This window comes from Halichoeres trimaculatus, unplaced genomic scaffold, assembly GCF_033239565.1.
Source record: "Halichoeres trimaculatus isolate MK-OKI-2021-1 unplaced genomic scaffold, fHalTri1.1 fHalTri1_scaffold_7, whole genome shotgun sequence".
In the NCBI taxonomy this organism is placed as follows: Eukaryota; Metazoa; Chordata; class Actinopteri; order Labriformes; family Labridae; genus Halichoeres; species Halichoeres trimaculatus.
In genome coordinates, this window is record NW_027437185.1 from 33,199,555 (window position 1) to 33,220,142 (window position 20,588).

The following is a 20,588-nucleotide window of genomic DNA, read 5'->3' on the forward strand; positions in this document are numbered from 1 at the left end:
GTAAGGCATGGAAAAGTAGATCCCTTTGGTAAAGAAAAAAAAAAAAGATTGCAGTTCCCCAAGTGTCCACTAGATGCTGTAAGATCCAATCCCAGAGTGTAAAAACATGGAATTTATTTAATTGTTACACACAGTTTTGAAACATGTAGTTTGTGGTTTTCTGAATGAGAAACGTTGACTCAATCGAACTTTTGATCAACCGAACAAAATGTAAAGAGGCCGGCCGTTAGCTTTTTTGTTGGCGTGGCCAACTTAGCGACTCTCTTCTGAAGTGCGGAAACTCTGACGTCAAAGCACGTATCGGTCTTGCTCTTGAGGAAACATTTTTATTTTTTAAAATGGGTGTGTATGTGGTATTTGATGCTTCTGGAGCCAGCCTCTAGTGGTAATTTGAGGAACTGCAGTTTTCAGCATTTCCAGTCTTTTCTCACTGGTGGACTTTTTGGATCGGCTTCAATCCCTCTGCTGGCATCACAGCCACACTGACGCTTTCAGTCTTTAAAAACTGTAGCTGAGTGAGACTTCCGTGCATGGTGACTGTCTACAAGTTTGGTAACACCTCTTCAGAGACCAGTTAGTGACATCACAGCATCTGCAAACAGGCTGTCAAATTTGCATCCCCCAGACGCAACGTCCAAAATCAAGAATAAAAAATCAGACGAGCTCTGACGACTAAAATCAGACTGAGACCCTCACCCTGTGTGACTGGAAAGGTTAAGGTGTGTGTGTGTGGTGTGTGTGTGTGTGTGTTCGTGTGTGTGAGAGTCGAGGGTCTCTTCACAGTTTAATCTGCATTAATGCTGCTCCGACTCGGGGCCCCTGACGGACCCACAGTGGGGTCGTATCGATCCACAGGGACTCCAGCCGACCCGCCTGTCAGCTCTGTCTGTCGGCCAATGGGGTGTCATGTGGTGGGAGGTGGAGGTGTGTATTTGTGTGTGTGTGTGTCATGGAGGAGGAGGTGTCAGGATTATTGTCTCCACTGTGCCGTCGCTGTGCCACATTAGGGCGTATTGATTGGTTTTCATGGCTGACGCTTTGTTGAGGAGCCGCTTGGTACATCGATCGGTGACATGCCGACAGGCTTCAACCAGCGGGTGGAGGAGGGGGGCTGATATGACTGAGGTGGGGGGGGTAATAAGGAGGAGGTGAGGCTGAGAGGACAGGTAGAAGTATTTAGGACTGATTTATACGCTCAGAGCTCTTGAATAAGTAGTCTTGAACGTGATTTAACCCGGCAGTAACGTTGGTATTATTCTTCTCATAAACTGTAAGTGTTCAGAGCAGCAGGAGCATTTGGAGCTGAACGATGTGCAGGAATGAAGCGAGGAGCTTGGCCTGCAGGACGGGAATATTTGGGGTTTTTTTCTTGGCAGAGAAAGCTTTCACAGGTTCAGATCCCACACGGAGGTTCTGAGTGAGTGAAAACCGGAAAAGTGGGAGGAACAGGAGGATCTGGACTCGGCTGGAAAGGAAAACACATCAGGAGTCAGGAAAGAAAGAGGAGAAGGAGGAATGTTAGCTGGACCATTGGTTAGGAGGAGAGTTTTCTTTACTTTTAGACATAATCCGGGGTTGGAAAGAGGACGGATTCATCTCGTATGCTGGGTGTTTTATAATTTCTGTGGTGTCAGGTGAGGGCGGGTTGCCCGAGTCACTGTGGGTCAGAGTAAATTAGCGGCTTTGTTGGCTCTGCTTGGTGGAAACCAGCTGAGAGTCTGCAGAAGAGCTCAGAAATATTTCCAGTTTGCAAAGCTGCCCAGAAACATAGCTGCTGTTCAGTTTCCGTCAAATGAACAAAAACAAAAGAGAGATTTGTGCAGAGCATGTTAGCAGTTTCTACCTAGCTGCAGCCTTATGCTAAGCCAACAAAGTCGCGTTTGAGTCAAAGAAGACACCACACATGCTGATGAGTCGGGATGCTGGTACACTGGAACTCTCTGTTCCAGTAGAGATTACAAGCCCCCTGTTGGACAGTCATGGTACTGCAAAATGTTTTTTGTTTATGTTTTAAGTTCTAAAGATAAAAGGGGATTTTCCAGATTAGAAAATGAAACTATACCGGTGTTTCTCACATCTATGGTAAGTTGAGGTTCAGGGTGTTTACAATCATCACCTGCATCAATAAACTATTGTGTCACAATTCAAGCCAGCAGTCCTGATCAGACAGAAACCACCCGAGTGTCAGACTCATTACGTCCAAAGTAAGAGTTTTATTTTGCCTCAGAATGCTCAAAAAGTTAGCGTCTTGAAACTTTTAACTTTCACTTTAAAAAGGCTTAAAGTGAAACAAAGGGTCTTGCAACAACACTGCAACAAAGTGGGATTACAAGTTTTGTTGTTGCTGCTCCTGTTTGTCTTAACAACATATACACATCTCATTGTACAGATGTTTTAACACACCTGTGTGAAAATTCACAGCAACAGCTTTCAATACTGCAAAAAAAAAAGACTTGAGAAAAAGACACAATGTTATTTTTTGGGGGAAACACTGTTTTTTTTCTCCAAAGGCAAAAAGAACTTAGAGTTATCGCACTTTGTGGGCTATAAACTTTTATTTAAGGAATGTTCTTTGAAAAAGATGAGGCTTGGGGTGCCAAACTTGGCAGTTTAAGCGTGCAATCGGATATAGAGGCCACATGTCACTAGTTTGACTCTGAACCTTGACCATTTGTTGCTCTACTCCATATTTCCTCTTATTTCAGCTATTCTGTCAAATCAGCCTGAAAATGTGACTTTGAAAGAAAAAGAGAGAGGAAATAACCATGAGGAAACCTCCAATCCTTTAATATGAAGTCTATGAAGAATTGCTAAAACTGCAGTTCAGCAAGTGTCCACTAGAGGCCAGCTGCAGAAGAAGCAGAAACCACATACACACCCATTCAAAGAGCCGATCCTTACAGCTTACAGATAAAAAGGTTTACAGCCTGGTTCACAGAATAGTTTGGGCACACACTGTGACTTAACTTTTCTGATTTTGAAGTTGTGTAACTCACGAGTTTGCTCATTACTCCTGAAATTTAACTCAAATTTCACAAAATCAGATTTGAAATGAAAATGAAATGTTATCAGCAACATCCGCCATCGTTTTTTTTCCAGACGTGAACATTCTTCCCCTCTTTGGATGCAACCTTTAAAAATATCTCTGAACTGACCCAAATGATTCAGATAGTCTCTGATAAAACTTTTCCAACTTTTCATGAGCAGTTTTGTTGATTTGATGGACAGGTGGGAACCCTGTAGCTGACTTTAAGGAGGCTAAAAGAAACCTGAAAGGTCAGTATTTCCAACACAGCATCAATCAACGATAGTTCCTGTGTTGTACAGTAAGAAGGATGCTGAAGTTGAAGATTCTGAGTATTCGTACAGCTTGGAAAGTTTCCATCTTTGACTGAGGAGGGAAACTGTTTAAAATGCCAGTTTCAGAAGAAACCCTTTTCATAACATTCAGAGAGGGGGAAGGTTTATTTTCCTTATTTTTAAACCAGTAGATCAGGAATTATTTGTAAATATAAAGATATATTTTAAAGATTTGCTTCATATGCATTTTCATTTCTTTCTTCCCTTTGTTACACATGCACTTTCAGACGTTTTGAGCTTTTTTCAGGGATCTTTTTTGCTTTTTTTTCTGTGAACAGATCCAGGAGCGTGTGTCATCTCACCTGTTTGGTCATGGAGTCGATCAGCCGGACGTAAAGATCCTGTTCTGTCCTGATGCCTGAAAAGCACAAAAACACTAATGAGCCAAACACACACATTCTCATACACACACACATTGAGTTTTCAGTCATAATTATGTCTGCCTGTCTGCGTGTCGACACATTCACGCTCCAACACGTGCATGCATTAGCCTGATATGCTAATGTGATCTCAGTTTGCGGAGGAAAAACCAAAGTGTGGATTGGTATTAATGTTCAGTGAGTGAGTTCTCTTATTATTTATGTCCCGGTTGTGTATTTATGCTTTCTGTAGCTCTTCTTGTCGTCTCGTCCCGGCTACGCTAACACCCCCCTCAGCAAAAACAAACATTAGCGCTGCTCCAGAGCTGTTTATTATTTATAGGCCAAACCCGCCTTTAACTGCCGACTTCTCCCCCCACATCTCCCCCTCTCACCTCCCCCCTGCTGCCTTTTTCCTCAAGGATAACAAGGAATCCTCATTCTCCCACAAATTAAATATCAATCAGGACTGCTTGTCTTTTATTAGCTATGCATCCGAGCGTAAATGTGACACAAACACGACATGGGGTGGAGGAAGGAAATTGCAGGGAACACCTGTTAGCGGCGCCGCGCCTCTAATTGTATTCAGTGGCTTTGTTTTGTTTTTTTCCCTGTGTTTGTCGGGCCGTTTCCTCGCAGCTTCCTGCGCTTTCTAATTGACATGATTCACTCCTCGTTCCGGCGCTGAGCGCTGAGCAGTCGGCGGCCTAAATGGCGGCTATCCGTCCCGCTTGCAGATGAGGTCAATTACCTCCGTACGATGCTAATCCGACGACGCCGACTCATATTAGAGTGATTTATCCCCCCTTTGGAAGAAAACGCTCTTTTATGTCCCACTTTATCTGCAGCTCCTGCAGGGGTCTGAGAGCAGGTCTGGAGCGGAGCCAGCACCGAGCCGAGCGGCGTCTCCGCCTCCCCGATGGACAAACCAGAGTTCAGGTTTAGTTAGCTGTCAGATATTCCAGATGCTCTCTCTCTGTGCTGATAATGAAAAAGTTTTCCACTGAGGTGACCTTTAATATAAATTCCTTCCCTCCAAACTCTAATTCATGCAGCAAAGTTCAGCTTCAAACCAGCTCACACACTTAGTTTCACCTGTGGGAGCGAGTGAGCTGCCATTAAATTAACTCCATCAATCAATTCTGCAAACCTGAGCAGCAGTCCACAAAAAGACTCACCTGACCTGCTGCTCACCTTAGTTTTAATCTTATTCTGTCAATCAGTTCAGAAAATAACCAGAAAAATCCGACGAAACGTGCGAATAAAACTTAATCATGGAGGGACCTGAAGGGAAATTCCTTAAACCAGGATGTTGACTCTCTTATTTTGGGTCTAAACTGCTCATTAGTGGAACAAGTTTGGGAAAAATGAATTTTTTTTGTCTTGTAGGAGTGAAACGATAAGGCTGTCACGGAGCTAACAGCCGAATTTCACCAGATCTACATCGCCACTCTCTGACGCGTTGACTGCATGCTTTCTCACGCGTCAGCTCACACCGGTGAGACCACTGCAATGATGATCCTCTCCTGGTTCATGTTGGGCTGTAAAACCTCAAACCTGTTGATTCCTGGTCTGGCTCTGCTCATTATGTCGGTTTGATGTTTTAGTCAAGATAAAATCCATCCAGATTGGAGACGCTTTGTCTTATTTTTAAAGTCGCTAAATGATGTAATGCAATTTCATTTCACAGCTTCCTGTCCCACTTGTGCTTATTGATGCATCGCTGCTCCAGCATCTGAAAAGTAGGAGACTTCTGTATCTGCTGCAACTTGCCAGCGCAGGGATAGAGCTGCACCTCAAAGACACACCTGGTGTATTTTCACCAGATCTCTCTCCAGTACGTCTCCGCTCTGTCATGACACCACAGTTGAAAGCTTTGAATTCTAGTCAGTGTGTCAACTCTTGTTCTATTTTTTGCTCCATATCAGATCCGACAATCCAGATCCCTCCACAGCAGATATACAAGTCTTCTATTTGTCAACAGATGAAGGAGCAGCAATCCATCAATCAGCACAATGCAGGTTATATAACAGCATTAATAACAACTTCATTTATACAGAACCTTTAAAAACAAATGTTTACAAAGTGTTTTGACTGTTATGAAGACAAAATAAAAGCACAAAGGAGGAAAATTGGGGGTGATGACAACAACACATCAGGGGAAAATAGTGAAAGTTTAAGAAATGTGGAACATAGAAATTAAACATAATAAAGACTGAGAAAGAGGATGTTCATAACAAATACACTGAAGTCATATAAGATAAGAGTGAGACATAGAGTCAGATGACGAAAATGCATCAGAACATTCAGAATGAAGCACTCTGTGATAACGACAACAAAAAACCTTCACAGTGAGAAGAGCCAGGCCTGGAGTCAACAGGTTTAAGATTTCCAGAGGACAATGATAACACAGATGAAGATATTATCATCATGGCTCCAGCTGCTCCACAAAGAAGTGGAGAAGTACTGGACATGGATCTGGTTGAAAGATCAACTGTCTCTGGAAAAATATCTGCGATTGAATCCCATTTATTTAAGTCAACAGAAGCATGACATTCAACGCTTAAGTCTCTTGACTTCTTTATTCGTAAAGATTGAAAAATTGATTCTCCAAAATAGGGTCTGCATGATTTCCTAAAGAATAAAATTTCAATTTTTCCAAGAATAATCCTGCTCAGTCGTCTCCTACAGACCTCTATACATGTGTGTCAGTGTCTGTGTCAGCCTCAACCTCCTTTCTCTGCCAGTATGATGATGCTTTGATTGTATCAGGATGTTTTTAGGCAGAGAGTACGCATGACCAGTGTGCAGATGACTTTGCATCTTGATGATAGAGAGTGTAAGAAGTTATCCTGAGAAGCTACGATAGCAGACGTAGCACAGAGGAAGAAAAACAAAACACTAAACATTTCAAACTTCTTTCTAAATGAGGGTGAAGCTTGGCTCGACTTTCACTTGCTTTTAGGAACTTGAAGAGTAGCATGGGATGAAGATCGACACGAGTTGGCTTTCTGCTTACCAGGTATGTGTCAAATACCCGTGGTTAGCTTGTACTAACATGTTAAGTCAGGTGCATGGCTCTTGAGTCTCTACCATGTAGAAATGCGATGCTACAGGTGGTTGCTGGGCTAGTGAATGTGTTCACGTAGTCACAGTCAGAGGCAGGGGGTGTGCGCTGCCGCTGGCACTGAACCAAGGAAGAGGAGCCCAGTTTGGTTGTTGTATTTACTACATGCAGATCATCCTGTAGAAACTTTTTAGTTCAAGTTGATTATGGCACCCCCTAGCTGAAGCAATATGTCATATTTCTGCTGAGTTTTTGGTATTAAAGACTCACCGTTGCTGTAGAGGAGCTGTAGCCTGTAGTGGATCCCATTGTTGGTCTTCTCTCCATTGTACTCCTGTCACACACACACACACACACACACACACACACATACAAACACACACAGATCACACAGGTCTTAGTGTGATGAAGGTGAGATAAAACATGTTCAGTTCTGTAGCAGTGGGCTGAGTGTTTGTGAGGCTGGAAACAGCAGGACGCTCAGAGCTCACAGTCAGAGCTGCTGCTGTCAAAGTCAAATGAGCACAAACTGTGTGTGTGTGTGTGTGAGTGTGTGTGTGTGTTAATATTTAAAGTATTCAAAGTTAGAAAAGGAGAAGAGCATCTCTTTGATTCTATTTCACCATTTTTCTGTACATAAGTAAAAATAAGTCATAAAAGAAAAGAAAATCAAAGATCTTTACGCCAGTTTTATGGTTTGAGTCGCCATAAAATTTGACGGTGGTCTGCATGCTCAGAGTAACCCACCCCAGACTCGTCTAACGCCTTCATCCCTGTGTCCACATCTCTGTCTTTTCTTTCTTATCTCCCTCTGTTTTCCCTTCTTTCCTCTTTTCAGCCATTTCTCCTGTTTTATCTCTCTGCTTTCAGCCTCCATCAGCTGGCCGCTCGGTGCCAACTGTGCCCGGGAGTGTTGGCTCAGTCCCAGTGTGTGTGCATGTACGTGTAAAAGTGTGTGTGTGTGTGTGTAGGAGAGAGAGAGCTGGGGGGATGTCGGGGTGAGAGACTAGAGGTCAAAGCCGAGGTGAGGTGAGCGAATGAGTGGGTGGATTGGAGGGGAAGAAGTGTTGCCAGCTGGCAGAGGATCAAACACCGACGAACTCTCCTAACCTGTCTGGATATTTAAATATCATAACTACAGTAATAATGACTGAAAGTTACTATTAATACTCTTTACTCTGATATTCGTCAGAGGGAGAAGCGTTCTTCATCGTAATTATGTTTTATTTGTAAGAATTAAAAGTTTAATCCCCCAAAATAAAGAGGGAATAAGGCATCTGCCAGGGACTACTTTAAGCAGCGGATGAATCCCTTTTTGTGCAGTTTTTTGAGGACCCCCATTGTCAACAAGTTAAAATAGACACAGATTTTGCCTAAAACAAAAATAAAGCTGTGACAAAAGAAAATTGAGTTAAAACTATGAAATAAAACGTCAACATTTGAGATGTATCTCATAATTAATGACCAACAGTGTCTAACTCCTGCTTGATTCATAACATTGACCTTTTATCTAATTTATTTATACATTTTTATCTCAATATTAGAACGCACTGCTTCTACATCATTTTTTGCAAACTTTTTTTCTGAAAAAAGATCTTTGTGAGTTTATGTTTGACTTTTTATGTTATTATCAGTTTCTATACATTTTAAAATATGTCCCCAAGAAAAATCCAAATATCTCATTATTTTTCTTGTTTACTCACATTTATAACCTTGGTTCACATCATTTTAATATTTTATAAAAAAAAAAAAAAAAAAAAATTAATTCCTCATATATATTCACATATTTCATTTTATCTTAAAATTTTGGTTTGAATGTACTATTAATAGATTTTTATCTCTAAATTTAATATAAACATCTCATAAATCGGCTTGCTTCCTCAGAGTTTTAACTTTCTAATATCCAAATATAATAATGTTATGACTAATTATCTTAAAATTAAAACTGTAATTCTTATTTATATGAACAAATTAGAAAAAAATGTTTATATGAATGACATTTTATCTCTTTATTTTGAATTTTTATCTCATTATATTGACATACCATGTCATACTTTCGCCTTCTTTTCCAATAAAAGGAACATCGTGAGACATATTTAACTTTTTATGTTATCACTTTCTGATGAATCTATCTGATCTATCACATATAAGTTTGCAAAACTTTCTCCAACAAAGAAAAAAAATCTTATCATTTTATTTTTTGTCTCATATTTATGACTCTTTCATATATTTTGACTTTCAATCAAAATATATTTATTTTTCATCCTTCATAATATCTTAAAACTGTTACCTTCTTTTTATAATTCTTTCTTTTCATCTCATTTGGCAACTTTTCCCTTCATTATATTTTTATTTTGGCACTTTATATTTCATGCATCTCATTTTAAGTCTGTTTAAGTCTATTTTTAGGACTTTTTATCTCTAAATATTTTATTCATTTCCCACAGAATTACTTTTTTTCTTGTAATCTAGACTTTGACACTCCTAATTAAGACTTTCTGTCTCATTATAAAGACTTAACATTTGTCTTTTTTCATTTTAATAACTTTCTTGCTTTTAATAATCCAGCAAAAAAGGGCACTTTATCAAGCTTAGCGCTGTTAAAAGTTGAATCAAGTTTCATTTTCATGTGTGAATGTGGCCTCACCTTATCTTTTTCCACAAAGTCGACGTAAGAAGTCCTCTCGATCTCGACGGGCTGACCCTGTCGGTCATACAGCGCCAGAACAAAGTGGAAGAAGTTGGACTTCCTCAGGTTGGACGGCGGCTGCTTCTCAAAGTGAGCTCGGGCTAAACCCACACCACTGAAACAGAAAGAGAAAATGGATTTAATAATAAAACACTGAGGAAAAGGAAAAGCAAAAGCCCAGGTGAGGTGCAAACAGGTGGGCTGATGACTAGAGATGTTTCTGGGTCAAGAGGAACAGCAGTGAAAGAAATCTAAGTTTGGATCTGGTTTTTCTGCCAGCTGGAACTTCAAAATAAAAGCTTATGTTTATTTTCAGACACAGAACAAACCTATTTATCTTTTTCAAATGTTTAAACAACAGTTACCAAGTGTATTAACAGTAAACCAGTAGTAACTTAATTTCCAGCCTTTGATTTAAGGGGAGGAGGACGGGAATCCTGGCTGATCCTGAAATAAAATCGATATTCCTTCAGGAAGCGACCTCTGCTCTAAGCCCACAGACGCTCTCAAAGTCCGAGGGGGAAACGCTCAGAGCAACAGCCGAATATTTTTACATCAATCTCATTTTCCCGCTTGTTTTGTTTCCTAAAACACTTTATGATCAATATGATGGCCCAGGCACTGATAAATATTTATTCATGCTCTGGGTTTGTTTTTGGAAAGCAGCCCGCTCTCCCCCGGTCTGTGTGTTTCCCGGCTCAGAGGTGTATTCCCCAGACGGCAGATTAATACAGCCGTGACCTTTCTGCACCCCCATTACCGATGCTTAATGCCTCATTTGTAGGCCGGTTTGTTGGGAGCTAATTCTTCCGACTGGGTGGACGGCGGCGTGGAGAGCGTGCAGGAGGAGAAGGAGGAGAGCAGCTCAGGTGTGTGAGTTTTAAAGACGGCTCGCTGGGAGTAACGTGTCAGAAAACACGACGGTGTAAAAACAGAAAATAGCAGCCAGAGGGATCACAGCACGGCAGCCTTCAACACTTTCAACAGCAGATATTTTCAATGACTTCCTGTGAGGAGGAAAAAAAACAGCCACAAGCATCTGTTTTTATCTCTGTTTCTATTTTGAAGCTCGGAGCTGACAGTACAGGAGCAGCTGCAGGAAACACGTCGACAACAAGACGCTGAAACACAAAGAGCGGTGTTACAGAGGAGCATCACGCCATCGTCTGCAAAGTGTTCAAAACATACACAGAGAGTGGGTTTTTATTAACTCCTTAGTGATGAAGAAGCTGGAGGTGGAGCCAACTTGAAGGCTCTTGGTGTGTCCTGACTGCAGGACAAAAATTTAAAGATAAAACAGTTCATCAGAGACAGTACATAAAAATAAAAACTCGACTTCGCATTGGCAGGTACAGGGAGGTGAAAAATCAGCTCAAGAGCATTAAACAAGTGAGTAATGGGTGAAGAACAGATGGGATTACACCTCAGTGAGTGACAGAATGTCGAGTGAAATTTTTTAAAGTGGGTTTCACATCAAAAAGTATGCTGAAACTTAGATCTTCGTATACTTTTGAAGTATCCCTCTTTACAAAAATGTAGGGCTGAGAGAATATCTCATGATTTGATTCCATTACGACTTTTGGGGGTGCCAATTCAATTTTAATTGCAATTCTTCAATATTTATATTTTTTGCAACTTTGAGTTTCCTTTTTTTCACAATACCATGTGAAAAAGTTAGATGATGATGATAATGTCTACAGACTGTTTCAGGAGCCATATTTTCCCATAAAATGCACATCACGTGAGTCAGAGAGAAACATTTCACCCTCTGCTGGACAAAAGTGGAAACTTTTTTCCAATCCAGTTTCCAGTTTATAAACAAAGACGGAAGTGAAGAATTTGAATTTGTAAAAAAAAAAAAGACTTTTTTGATTTTGGTATTGTCAAACGAAAAATCCCAATATTTTGATTTTCAACTTTTTCTCCCACCCCTGACTAGGTATGGTACCTTTCACATTTGAGATGATACAGTACTGATTCCCGGTACCTGGCAATCGGTAACGGTACCCAACGGTACCAATTTTCAGCACTTTGTGTGTTTAGGAGATAAAAAATATCAATTTGTTTAATAATAAAATGTTAATTCTTTTAATTTAACATATTTGTTCTTCAATATATAACCTTGTAATGCTGTGTTCATGTCCAGCATGGAAAGTCACCTTCTCTTCCACTCTCTCACAGTCATAAGGATGCATTTAGGTACCTAAACATGGTACCTTTTCATTTTACCTGTACCATCGGTACTTAGTGCTTTTGACAGAATTCGGGTGGTACCTATAAAAGTACACTCAAACTTATAAAGATCCCTGTATATTTCCGGAGTACCCCTCTCTGTACAAAATGCTCCAGAAATGATATATAATGATATGAGGGCACCTCTTTTATGAGTTATTTAACAACACTTCTGTCTCACCTTTGATTCCTGATTTATTACAAAGCAAAAAAAAAAAAAGATTCTCCAGATTAAGATTATCTTTTTATGTTTCTCATTTTTCACTGTACACGATTTTTGCTAATAATAAGAAGAATAAAAGCCTGTCTTGAATAAAAGCAGGATGAGTTCCAACACTGAAGTAAACAAAACTCCAGGTTACTAACCAAAGTTTAGAAGTAAGCTGTTTTATACCCGTCCATTACAAAACTAAAGCGGAAGAGCAAAAGGCTGCAGTTCTTCAAGTGTCCACTTGGGGCTGGCCTCAAAAAGCAAAGGACAGCCCATTAACACCTGTAGTAAATGTAAATCTTTATAGCAATGTTAAACAGGTTTACAGCCAGATACACAACTCATTTTTGTCTAAATGGGCTCCTCTCTTTACCCTTTTTACATGCTACAAGATATTCATTTTTCCTAACTCATCCTTTTTTAAGATATCAAGTCTCAGAGTTACGTATAAACCATCCTAGCAATTCGTATGCAAGTCTCAAAGAGCATCAGTCTTTAAAGCTTTTATTCTTTCTTCAAACTCTGCGTTTCAATGCTGGTGCATGCTACTTGAAAACACCTTTACAGTCTGCAGCTATACTCCTCACTTGATGGATGACGATGGAGGACTAAGACGATTTCCAAGATAACTAAAGACCAGAGACTTAAGAATCTGGTTTGATTGAAACTTAACTTTTTAGAGAGAAGAAATGGATTTCTGTAAATCTGTGCTTGATTACTCTTCCTCATAGCCGTACCACACTGAGCTAAAAGCAAGTTTCAAGGTAAACAAACTCACACTTATTAAATTTGATAGTCAAAATTCAGTTTCAATGACTTTAACACTTAAGCTCAGTGAACAGGATGGCTAAAGTTTTCTCTAACAGTCTTGTATTTAGAAAGTACCATTTCTGCTTCACTTACAGTTTAAAAACTGGCTCTGACAAGGTGAACCTCCATTTTTTGCAGTGTGAAGTTTAATAAGTGAAGAGTTTGAGTCAAATCTGCCTCCAAACAAACAAAAAGAAAAGTGTAATAGTCCTTTTTCAGTTTTTATCGTGTCATTTTTTCTGATTAAAGTCCCTTTGATTCTTATTTTTTTAGTTTGATTTGTAAGAAAGCCTCAGGAGACAAAGCTGCTCCACAAACGCGAGTTTGAACACAAACAGAGCCGAGTCGGACTCGCTGGATTTGGCACCTGTTTCATCAGAAGCATCACTTTCACCACTAAACCAGCCCATTATCCCAATTACACACAATGCTATCCAGACAGCCCATCACCACCGCCGCCACCGCCGCTCAGCCTCTCTTCCCTGCTCTGCCTCCACTCAGAAAGCTCGTTAGCATTATTATTATTTCAATTATGCTAATTGTGCTGCAGCCACTCGTCGCCGCGCCTCGTATCCGGCTGTTAGCACTTGGCACAAGGTGTAATAAAAACAGTATCGATGGCACACGGCGCGCTTGAACATGCCCGGAGTGTAAATCACACGCCAACAGGCAGAGATGAGGAAAATAACACACACACACACTCTCACACACACACATTCGCACTCACTCTGAAAGAGAACAAACACAGGGAGGCAAACGAGGGCCGGCGATCCGCACGTTTCATCACAAAGCCTGAAATTAAAGGTCAGCGGGAGTCGTGTCGAGCACTCTGCAAACAATTACTGAGCGAGAAGCCGCTGCTGTTGGTTCATATCTCACACACACACACTGAAACACACACACATGAATAATCTGCTGCTTGTACGTTTGGTTGATCATCTTCTCTCACAGGTTTTAGAGCAGGCGTCCAGTAGCAGGAGGAAAAAACAACCTGAGACCTTCTTCACCTGTTTTAACCCTGACTTCTTTTCCAAACAAACTAAACCTTCACGAGGATCTAAGACGACACCTTTTTAGTTTAGAGAGTTCAACTGAGAGCAAGAAAACATCATACACTAGATGTTTTTTGTGACGCTACAAGATCCTTAGGCTGGCTTCGAGTCTGTTTCCTTCCTGCTTTGTTAACTCTCAAGATCTTGTTGGACTTTCTTTACTTTTACAGATGTTGAGAGATGTTTAGCTCCTTACTGAGCCTCATGCTGGATGTTCAGACTCAACGTTTCCAGATTTTCAATCCTCTACATATTCATATGTTGTAGGAATCTGTCCACTTAAAGATGCTACGTTCCAAAGACAGCACCAAATCTTCACCAGAATCGCTGAATTCATGAGGTCATCACATAAGACACATTTGTTGGAGGGTTAGGGCCTCAAACACCAAGGTCTGCCAGTTGCTCTGCTTTCCGACAGACCTCCAGAGGGCTGACCAATCAGAAGAAAGGGGGGTTTTGGAGTGTGGAGCTTTAAAGAAACAGTGTGTTTCAAATAAAAGCTGAAATAAAGGTTTTCTGAAACAACAGTAAGGAAGAATTTAGAGCCTTAAGTCACGTAAAAACACTATGGGGACCCCAGAAGTAGGGATGTCCCAATATCACATTTTCACTGCTGATACGATACCGATACTGCAGCATTGGGTATTGGCCGATACCGATATTAATCCGATACGATATCAGCATTAAACATACATACTTTTATTACTTATTTTGTAGTATGTCTGTCATGTTAGAAAAGGCTTGATTAAGTGATATTATTCAAACAAAGAACAGTAGTCAGCAACAGTAGGTATGAGGAAAAACTGACCCATTTATTATTAACCAAGGGGTAACAGAAACTGCTCATATCAGAGATTTTAGATGCATTCCGATACAATACCAAACTTGTTTTTTTGCTGATATGGGACCGATATCCGATATCAATATCGGACTGGGACACCTCTACCCAGAAGGACAGAATAAAGACTAAAAAAGGCACAATACTCCCTCTTTAAGAAAAAAAAAAAAAAACAGCCTGAAGCATCAACCTGCAGCTGGATGTTTCTCCAAGACGAGGACTATGAACATAAAGACAGAACCACCTTATTCTCAGGCTACACCTGATCTTTATAAATCTATCTCAATCTGACATCCAGAAAATCTGAAACTCCTCCTGAAGCACCATCCAGGACTGGCTGCAGAGAGCAGAATGCTACCACACACACACACCACACACTCTTACACACACACACACACACACACCATGACATTAATCAAACAGGAGATGGAGTGTGACCGCTGTTTGAGTCTTTAACCAGCGTGGCTTGCAGACTGACACACACGCACAAACGCACACACCAGCCTAATGAGCCATACTGTACACACTCACACGCACAAAGACACTAAAACACACACACACACTCCAACACTGACTGCCGAGATGTTAATCAAATAACGAGACATTTAAATCTGATTCATCTGGAAACAGAGCAAACTTATTCTGACATCACACACACACACACACACACACACACACACACACACACACACACACACACACACACACACACACACACACACACACACACACACACACACTGCAACACTTGTCTGACCCAAAACTCTCTAATCAATGCAGCATTTTATTCACCACTCACACTGTGTTCAGAGGAGTAAAATGATGTTTTTGTCACTGAGGTTTGGTGAATTAAGATAACTGTTCATACTTTATCTAAAATTGCGTACATTACTATGCTTTCTCTATAAATCCTCTCATCTGGTTGGTTCATACTCTTACAGTACCAGACTTACAGCTTCTCTCACATTTTCGGGTATCGAATCATGTAACATCAAAGGTACCATGTTTAGGTACCTAAATGCATCCTTGTGACTGTGAGGCAGTGGAAGAGTAGGTTATTTTCCATGCTGGTCATAAACACAGCATTGCAAGGTTATATATTGAGGAATAAATATGTCAAATTGAAAAAAAATATATACTTTATCATTAGAAAAATGATATTTTTTACCACATAAACTCAAAAAAAGTACCGAAAATTAGTATCTTTGAGTGCCGGTACCGATTGCCAGGTACCGGGCATCGGTACCGTATCATTCAAATGTGAAAGGTACCCATCCCTAACTACAGACAGAGTACAGTTGGTAAAAGTACCTAATTCTGTACCCAACCCTAGATATCATGTAATGATGTCTGTACTCAAACCTCCAAATGCACTGAGCTACGTAACTGTTGTTGAGATGAGTCCCAGAGTATTTGGCTGTAATTGGAAACTACAAATATATCCACGAACATTACTGGGCTAGTTAGCCTTAGCAGTAATGTAAACTGCACAAGCCACCATGATTAGCCAACTTTGAGACCGACCTGTACACATTCAGTAACTCTTCAGTAGGGATGGGAACCTTTCACATTTGAAATGATATGGTACCAATGCCTGGTATCTGGTAATCAGTGTAAGTATTCAACAGTACCAATTTTCGTTACTTCTTTGTGTTTATGTGGTAAAAAATATAAAATATTGAATAAATATTTGTTTAGTAATGTAGCGTACGTGATTTTAGATCAAATATGAACAGCTACCCTTATTTACCAAACCCCATCCCTACTCTTCAGACATTTTATTGTAGAACCGCCAGATTACCTAAGTCTGAAGGTTTACTGAACCGGCGAGTTGCAAGGAAGTGCTACTGAGTGCAGCTCAATGTCTCCAAAACTTCTTTTACGTTCATAGAAGAGATCACATCTTTCTGTTAACTGCTGTTGTTTTATCTTACACCTTACTAGCTTTTTTCCTGTTTTGACATTTGACAAGCTTTTATTTTGAAAAGACAAACAAGGTATTTCCACCTGATGGTAAAGTTACGGAAGTTATTCAAAATAGCTGAAAGGAAAATAAAAACCTAACCTCAAAGACAAAAGAGACGTAAAGAGGTAGAACAACAGAAGTGCAAGGCGGGACAGCTAGTGCCCTCTGCTGATCAAACAGGACATCAATGTATAAACATTTTGTCTCCATGATTTTAATTGTTTTTTATGTGTTTTGTCTTGAGGAGGTATGAAAAATTCCAACTCCAAATGCAGGAAAAGTAGACATTAAAATTTACATTAAAATACGGAAGCTGAGAATCGAACAAAAGAAACAACACGATGTAACACAACCTGGTGTGACTTTTGGACCACACACTCCACTTCCTCTTGGTTTCCTTGCTCCAAACATTCACACTGAGTGTAAATATGTCCTGGAGAACTGTGCAATTAGTACTGTACACACACACTGTACACACACACCAAAGTAGCATACACCATACAGACTTTCTCTCAGATTGCCATGGATGTTTAGTTGGTTAAAATATGCACATATTGTTCATGTACGGTAATGTGGTGTGTGCGTAAATTTATGCAAGTCTGAACAATTATACATGAATATATTCTCACACACACACACACACACACACACACACACACACACACACACACACACACACACACACACACACACACACACACACAAACACCTGTTTGTTTGGCTCTTATTAGCCATGTAATATGAACTAATGACTGCAGGCTGGGGCATGGTGAGACGACAGAAGGCCGATCAGTGCGCGTGTGTGTGTGAGTGTGTGTGAGTGTGCGTGTGTGACATCACTGGTGGACTTTCTGACCTCAGCCCTCTCCTTTTTCATTTTTACCCATTTTCATTCATAAACATTCAAAAATCATAATTTTTTCGCCGTTGAATAAATTGCCGTTTTGCGTTCATGTTGCGTTCAAGAACCGAGTTGTTCCCTCTTTGTTCTGAACATAAAGTGGAGAGGTAGTTACAGCTAACAGGTTACATGACTCCCTCTGTCACAGATGCATTGTGGGAGGTTTCTGCCGCTGTGGTCTCGGCGCCGTCGGGGAGGAAGCGGCCGCTGACTGATTTCCATTTGTGCACCTTAATAGTGTGTGTCATTCCTAATTAGGGCGACTGGCTCGGGGAAACCGGTGGCTCGATGCTGGAATGGCTGCTCCTGTCATGCTGCAATTACCAACAAATTAGTCTTTAGACTGAGGGGCTTCACACACACTCCTCACCGACTGTGAGTGTGTGTGTGTGTCTGAGTGTGTGTGTCTGTGCTAATTAGTACTTTCTTTGTCATGTTCCGTGTTTGAAAACGTACTGTAAAACTGACGTGGGTTATAATCTGACCTGCAGCTGATTTTTTCTGCCACTTCAGAAAATCTACTTCACAAACAGTAAACAATAAAAACATAAAACTACACACAAATGCTTCAACACCTCAAACTCTACACCTGCTGCTCTTCAGTGAGGTTACACACACACATATCTTCACTTTATGAAGTTTAGCTTTGACAAAAAGGTTTTTTTAAAGAAATGAAACAGTCAGAGTTTGGTAAAAACTGATTGGTCAGTCTGTCCTCTGTCTGGATTGAGGCTTTCTGCAGTCAGGAACTGTTTACATATTATTTGGCAAAGTTTTCACTTGTTTTTTCACATGGAGTTTTGTTTATGAAACTTTTATCAATCAAAAATAAAACTAAATGAATTTAATCTTTAGTTAATCTTTTTAGTTTTTTAGTTTGAAATGATCTAAATCGAGTCCCTGAGATTCATTCAGATCGCTGTACACAAGTTTTATTTGAATCTAGATTCAGTAAAATATGAACTTTTCTCTCCTTGATTATTGACGAACATAAAAAAATAAGGTCTGCTAAAATGCTTTCTTTGCAGAGTTCTGAGAACAGAAGAAAAAAATCTGGAATCCTTTATTTCTATACAGTCATTATCTCAGAACTCTAGGATTTAGAGAAAGAAAAGCGCAAAGTTCTAGAACTCTGACTTTTAAGAGTTTTGAGAACAATGAGGAAAACAAGGCAAAATTCTGGAATCCTTTTTTTTTTCAGAACTGTGACTTTTATCTTAGAACGCTGAGATTTCAAGAAAGAGAAAGGAAAGATTCTAGAACTTTAACCTTTTTTCCCAGAGTTCAGACATTTACGTCAGAATTAAGGGGAAAAAAGTTCTAGACTTTTGGCTTTCTTCTAAAAGTTCTCAGGACTGTAGAAGGAAAAAATATTTTTCGTAGCCTTTTTTATCATCTTCTGTAAGCATCATATAATATCTAAGAAAAAAAAAAGTTTTATTCTACATCTTTTGTCCAAATTAAACTTTGAGAAATAAGATTCTGAGTTGAAAAGAAGCACAAGGTCTTTTCACTGACCTGCCCTCCAAATATTTTGTTTGCACAAGCCCATATCTCCTTCCTCAGGTGCTTGGCAGATAATGACAGTATTCATTTATTAATAAAATAAAATAAAATAAGAAAAGGAAATTTAACAAATGTCTTTGCAGGCGTTAATCTTTCAGTAAAAAGTGTGAATTCCTCACTTTCCTAAAGGGTTTGGTGTGGAGGATCATCAGAGTCTGCCAACTTTTCCCGTCAGGGACATTACACTCTGTTCACTGTGGTGCATTCAGGATCCTGTAAATCTGAGAATTTGAATCCAGGAATGCTGCGCAAAAACTGAAATCTAATTTACCTGACAACACTAGAAAAATGTCTTATTTCAAGATACTCAGAGACAAAAAGACTCCTGAATTGCCGCGGGGAACTTCTGGTTGTCGATTCTGGCGCTTCTTAAGACGGGAAACCCCGAGGAACAGACCGCCGGAGCTCGTCAATAAAGTCAGAGGAAAGTCAGTTTATCTCGTTATTAAGTCGTAAAAATTTAGATTTACAGAAAGTGATTTGTTTTAATCTGATTCTCGAATGTAGTAAATTTATTTTCAAGTTAATCTTTCAGTAAAAGTTGTAAAATACCTGGAACTTGGTGAATAAAACCGTCAAATCTGCAAAACCTGTTTCCATCATGGAAGTCTGGTCCCTGTGGTGCATTCAGGGTCCTGTAAATCTGACTTTTTCTGCTCTGGGAAACGTCACCTGCTTTCGTCCGGTCGATTAAATTTGACTTATGGAGACAAAGTTTCAAAAGGAGCAAATGAAAACAGGTTACATATGAATGAAGTTTGATGTTTAAGTCGATTTAAAGAAAAAAATAAGATCGACCTGCAGGTGTGGAGGTTTGGATAAGAGATTTAAATATTGTTTAGTTCAGATGGAGATTTTAGAATCTGGAGCATAAAGCATTACAGTGTTTTTAACAATCATTTCTTCTCAGTCAGGTCTGTGTGGTGCATTCAGGGCTCTGTAAATCTGAGTTTTTCTCACTCAGGAATGTCTGAGTTATATTTTATAACCTGTTAATAATTCTGCTTTTTAAAAATAAAAAGGTAAAGCACTTTACGTCTTCATGAAGTCGTAAAAACAGATTTATTTAAAGGAATTTGGTGTTGAAGGCTGTCCGTACCGGCGTCTCTCACGTCCCTCATTAATTTATCAAACCCTGCTCTCTGCGGTGCATTCAGGGCCTAGTAAATCTGAGTTTCCACATGTTTTCGCTGTCTCTTTTGGCGTGGCGCTCTGTGCAGATTTATTTTTTGAGGTTTTGTTGTGATGTTTTAATATTTCACCCCTCGGCTCTCGGGATGGATGGAGAGGCCGACGGCTGCAGCTGCATGTTTTCTCTACTCAGCTGTTTCCTGCCGAACACATCCTTTACCCACACGCTGCTTGTCACACACTCTCACACAGACACACACTCACACACAGGCCTGGCTCATTACTGTGGTCACCTGCGCCTCTCAGACACAGCTCAGGGTTAATTGTTTGCAGCTTTTTTTTTTTTTTGATGCATCGCTGCTTCTGATTAGCCGAGCGGCCGCAGACGCTCAGCAGAGGCCACGAG

The 20,588-nt window shown here is 40.1% G+C and overlaps 1 protein-coding gene across 3 annotated transcripts in view; it reads right to left on the bottom strand.

Annotated features, from left to right (window-relative positions):
- The window catches only part of LOC141793357 (transcription factor COE3), a 174,535-nt gene that overhangs the window by 144,039 nt on the left and 9,908 nt on the right, over positions 1-20,588 (bottom strand). For all 3 annotated transcript variants that reach the window (XM_074673988.1, XM_074673989.1, XM_074673987.1), the window contains exons 2-4: positions 9,434-9,590; positions 7,057-7,120; positions 3,663-3,718 (exon numbers count right to left, since the gene is read on the bottom strand). In XM_074673988.1, the coding sequence (XP_074530089.1) occupies positions 3,663-3,718; positions 7,057-7,120; positions 9,434-9,590 (277 nt within the window). The remainder of the gene's footprint in view (positions 1-3,662; positions 3,719-7,056; positions 7,121-9,433; positions 9,591-20,588) is intronic.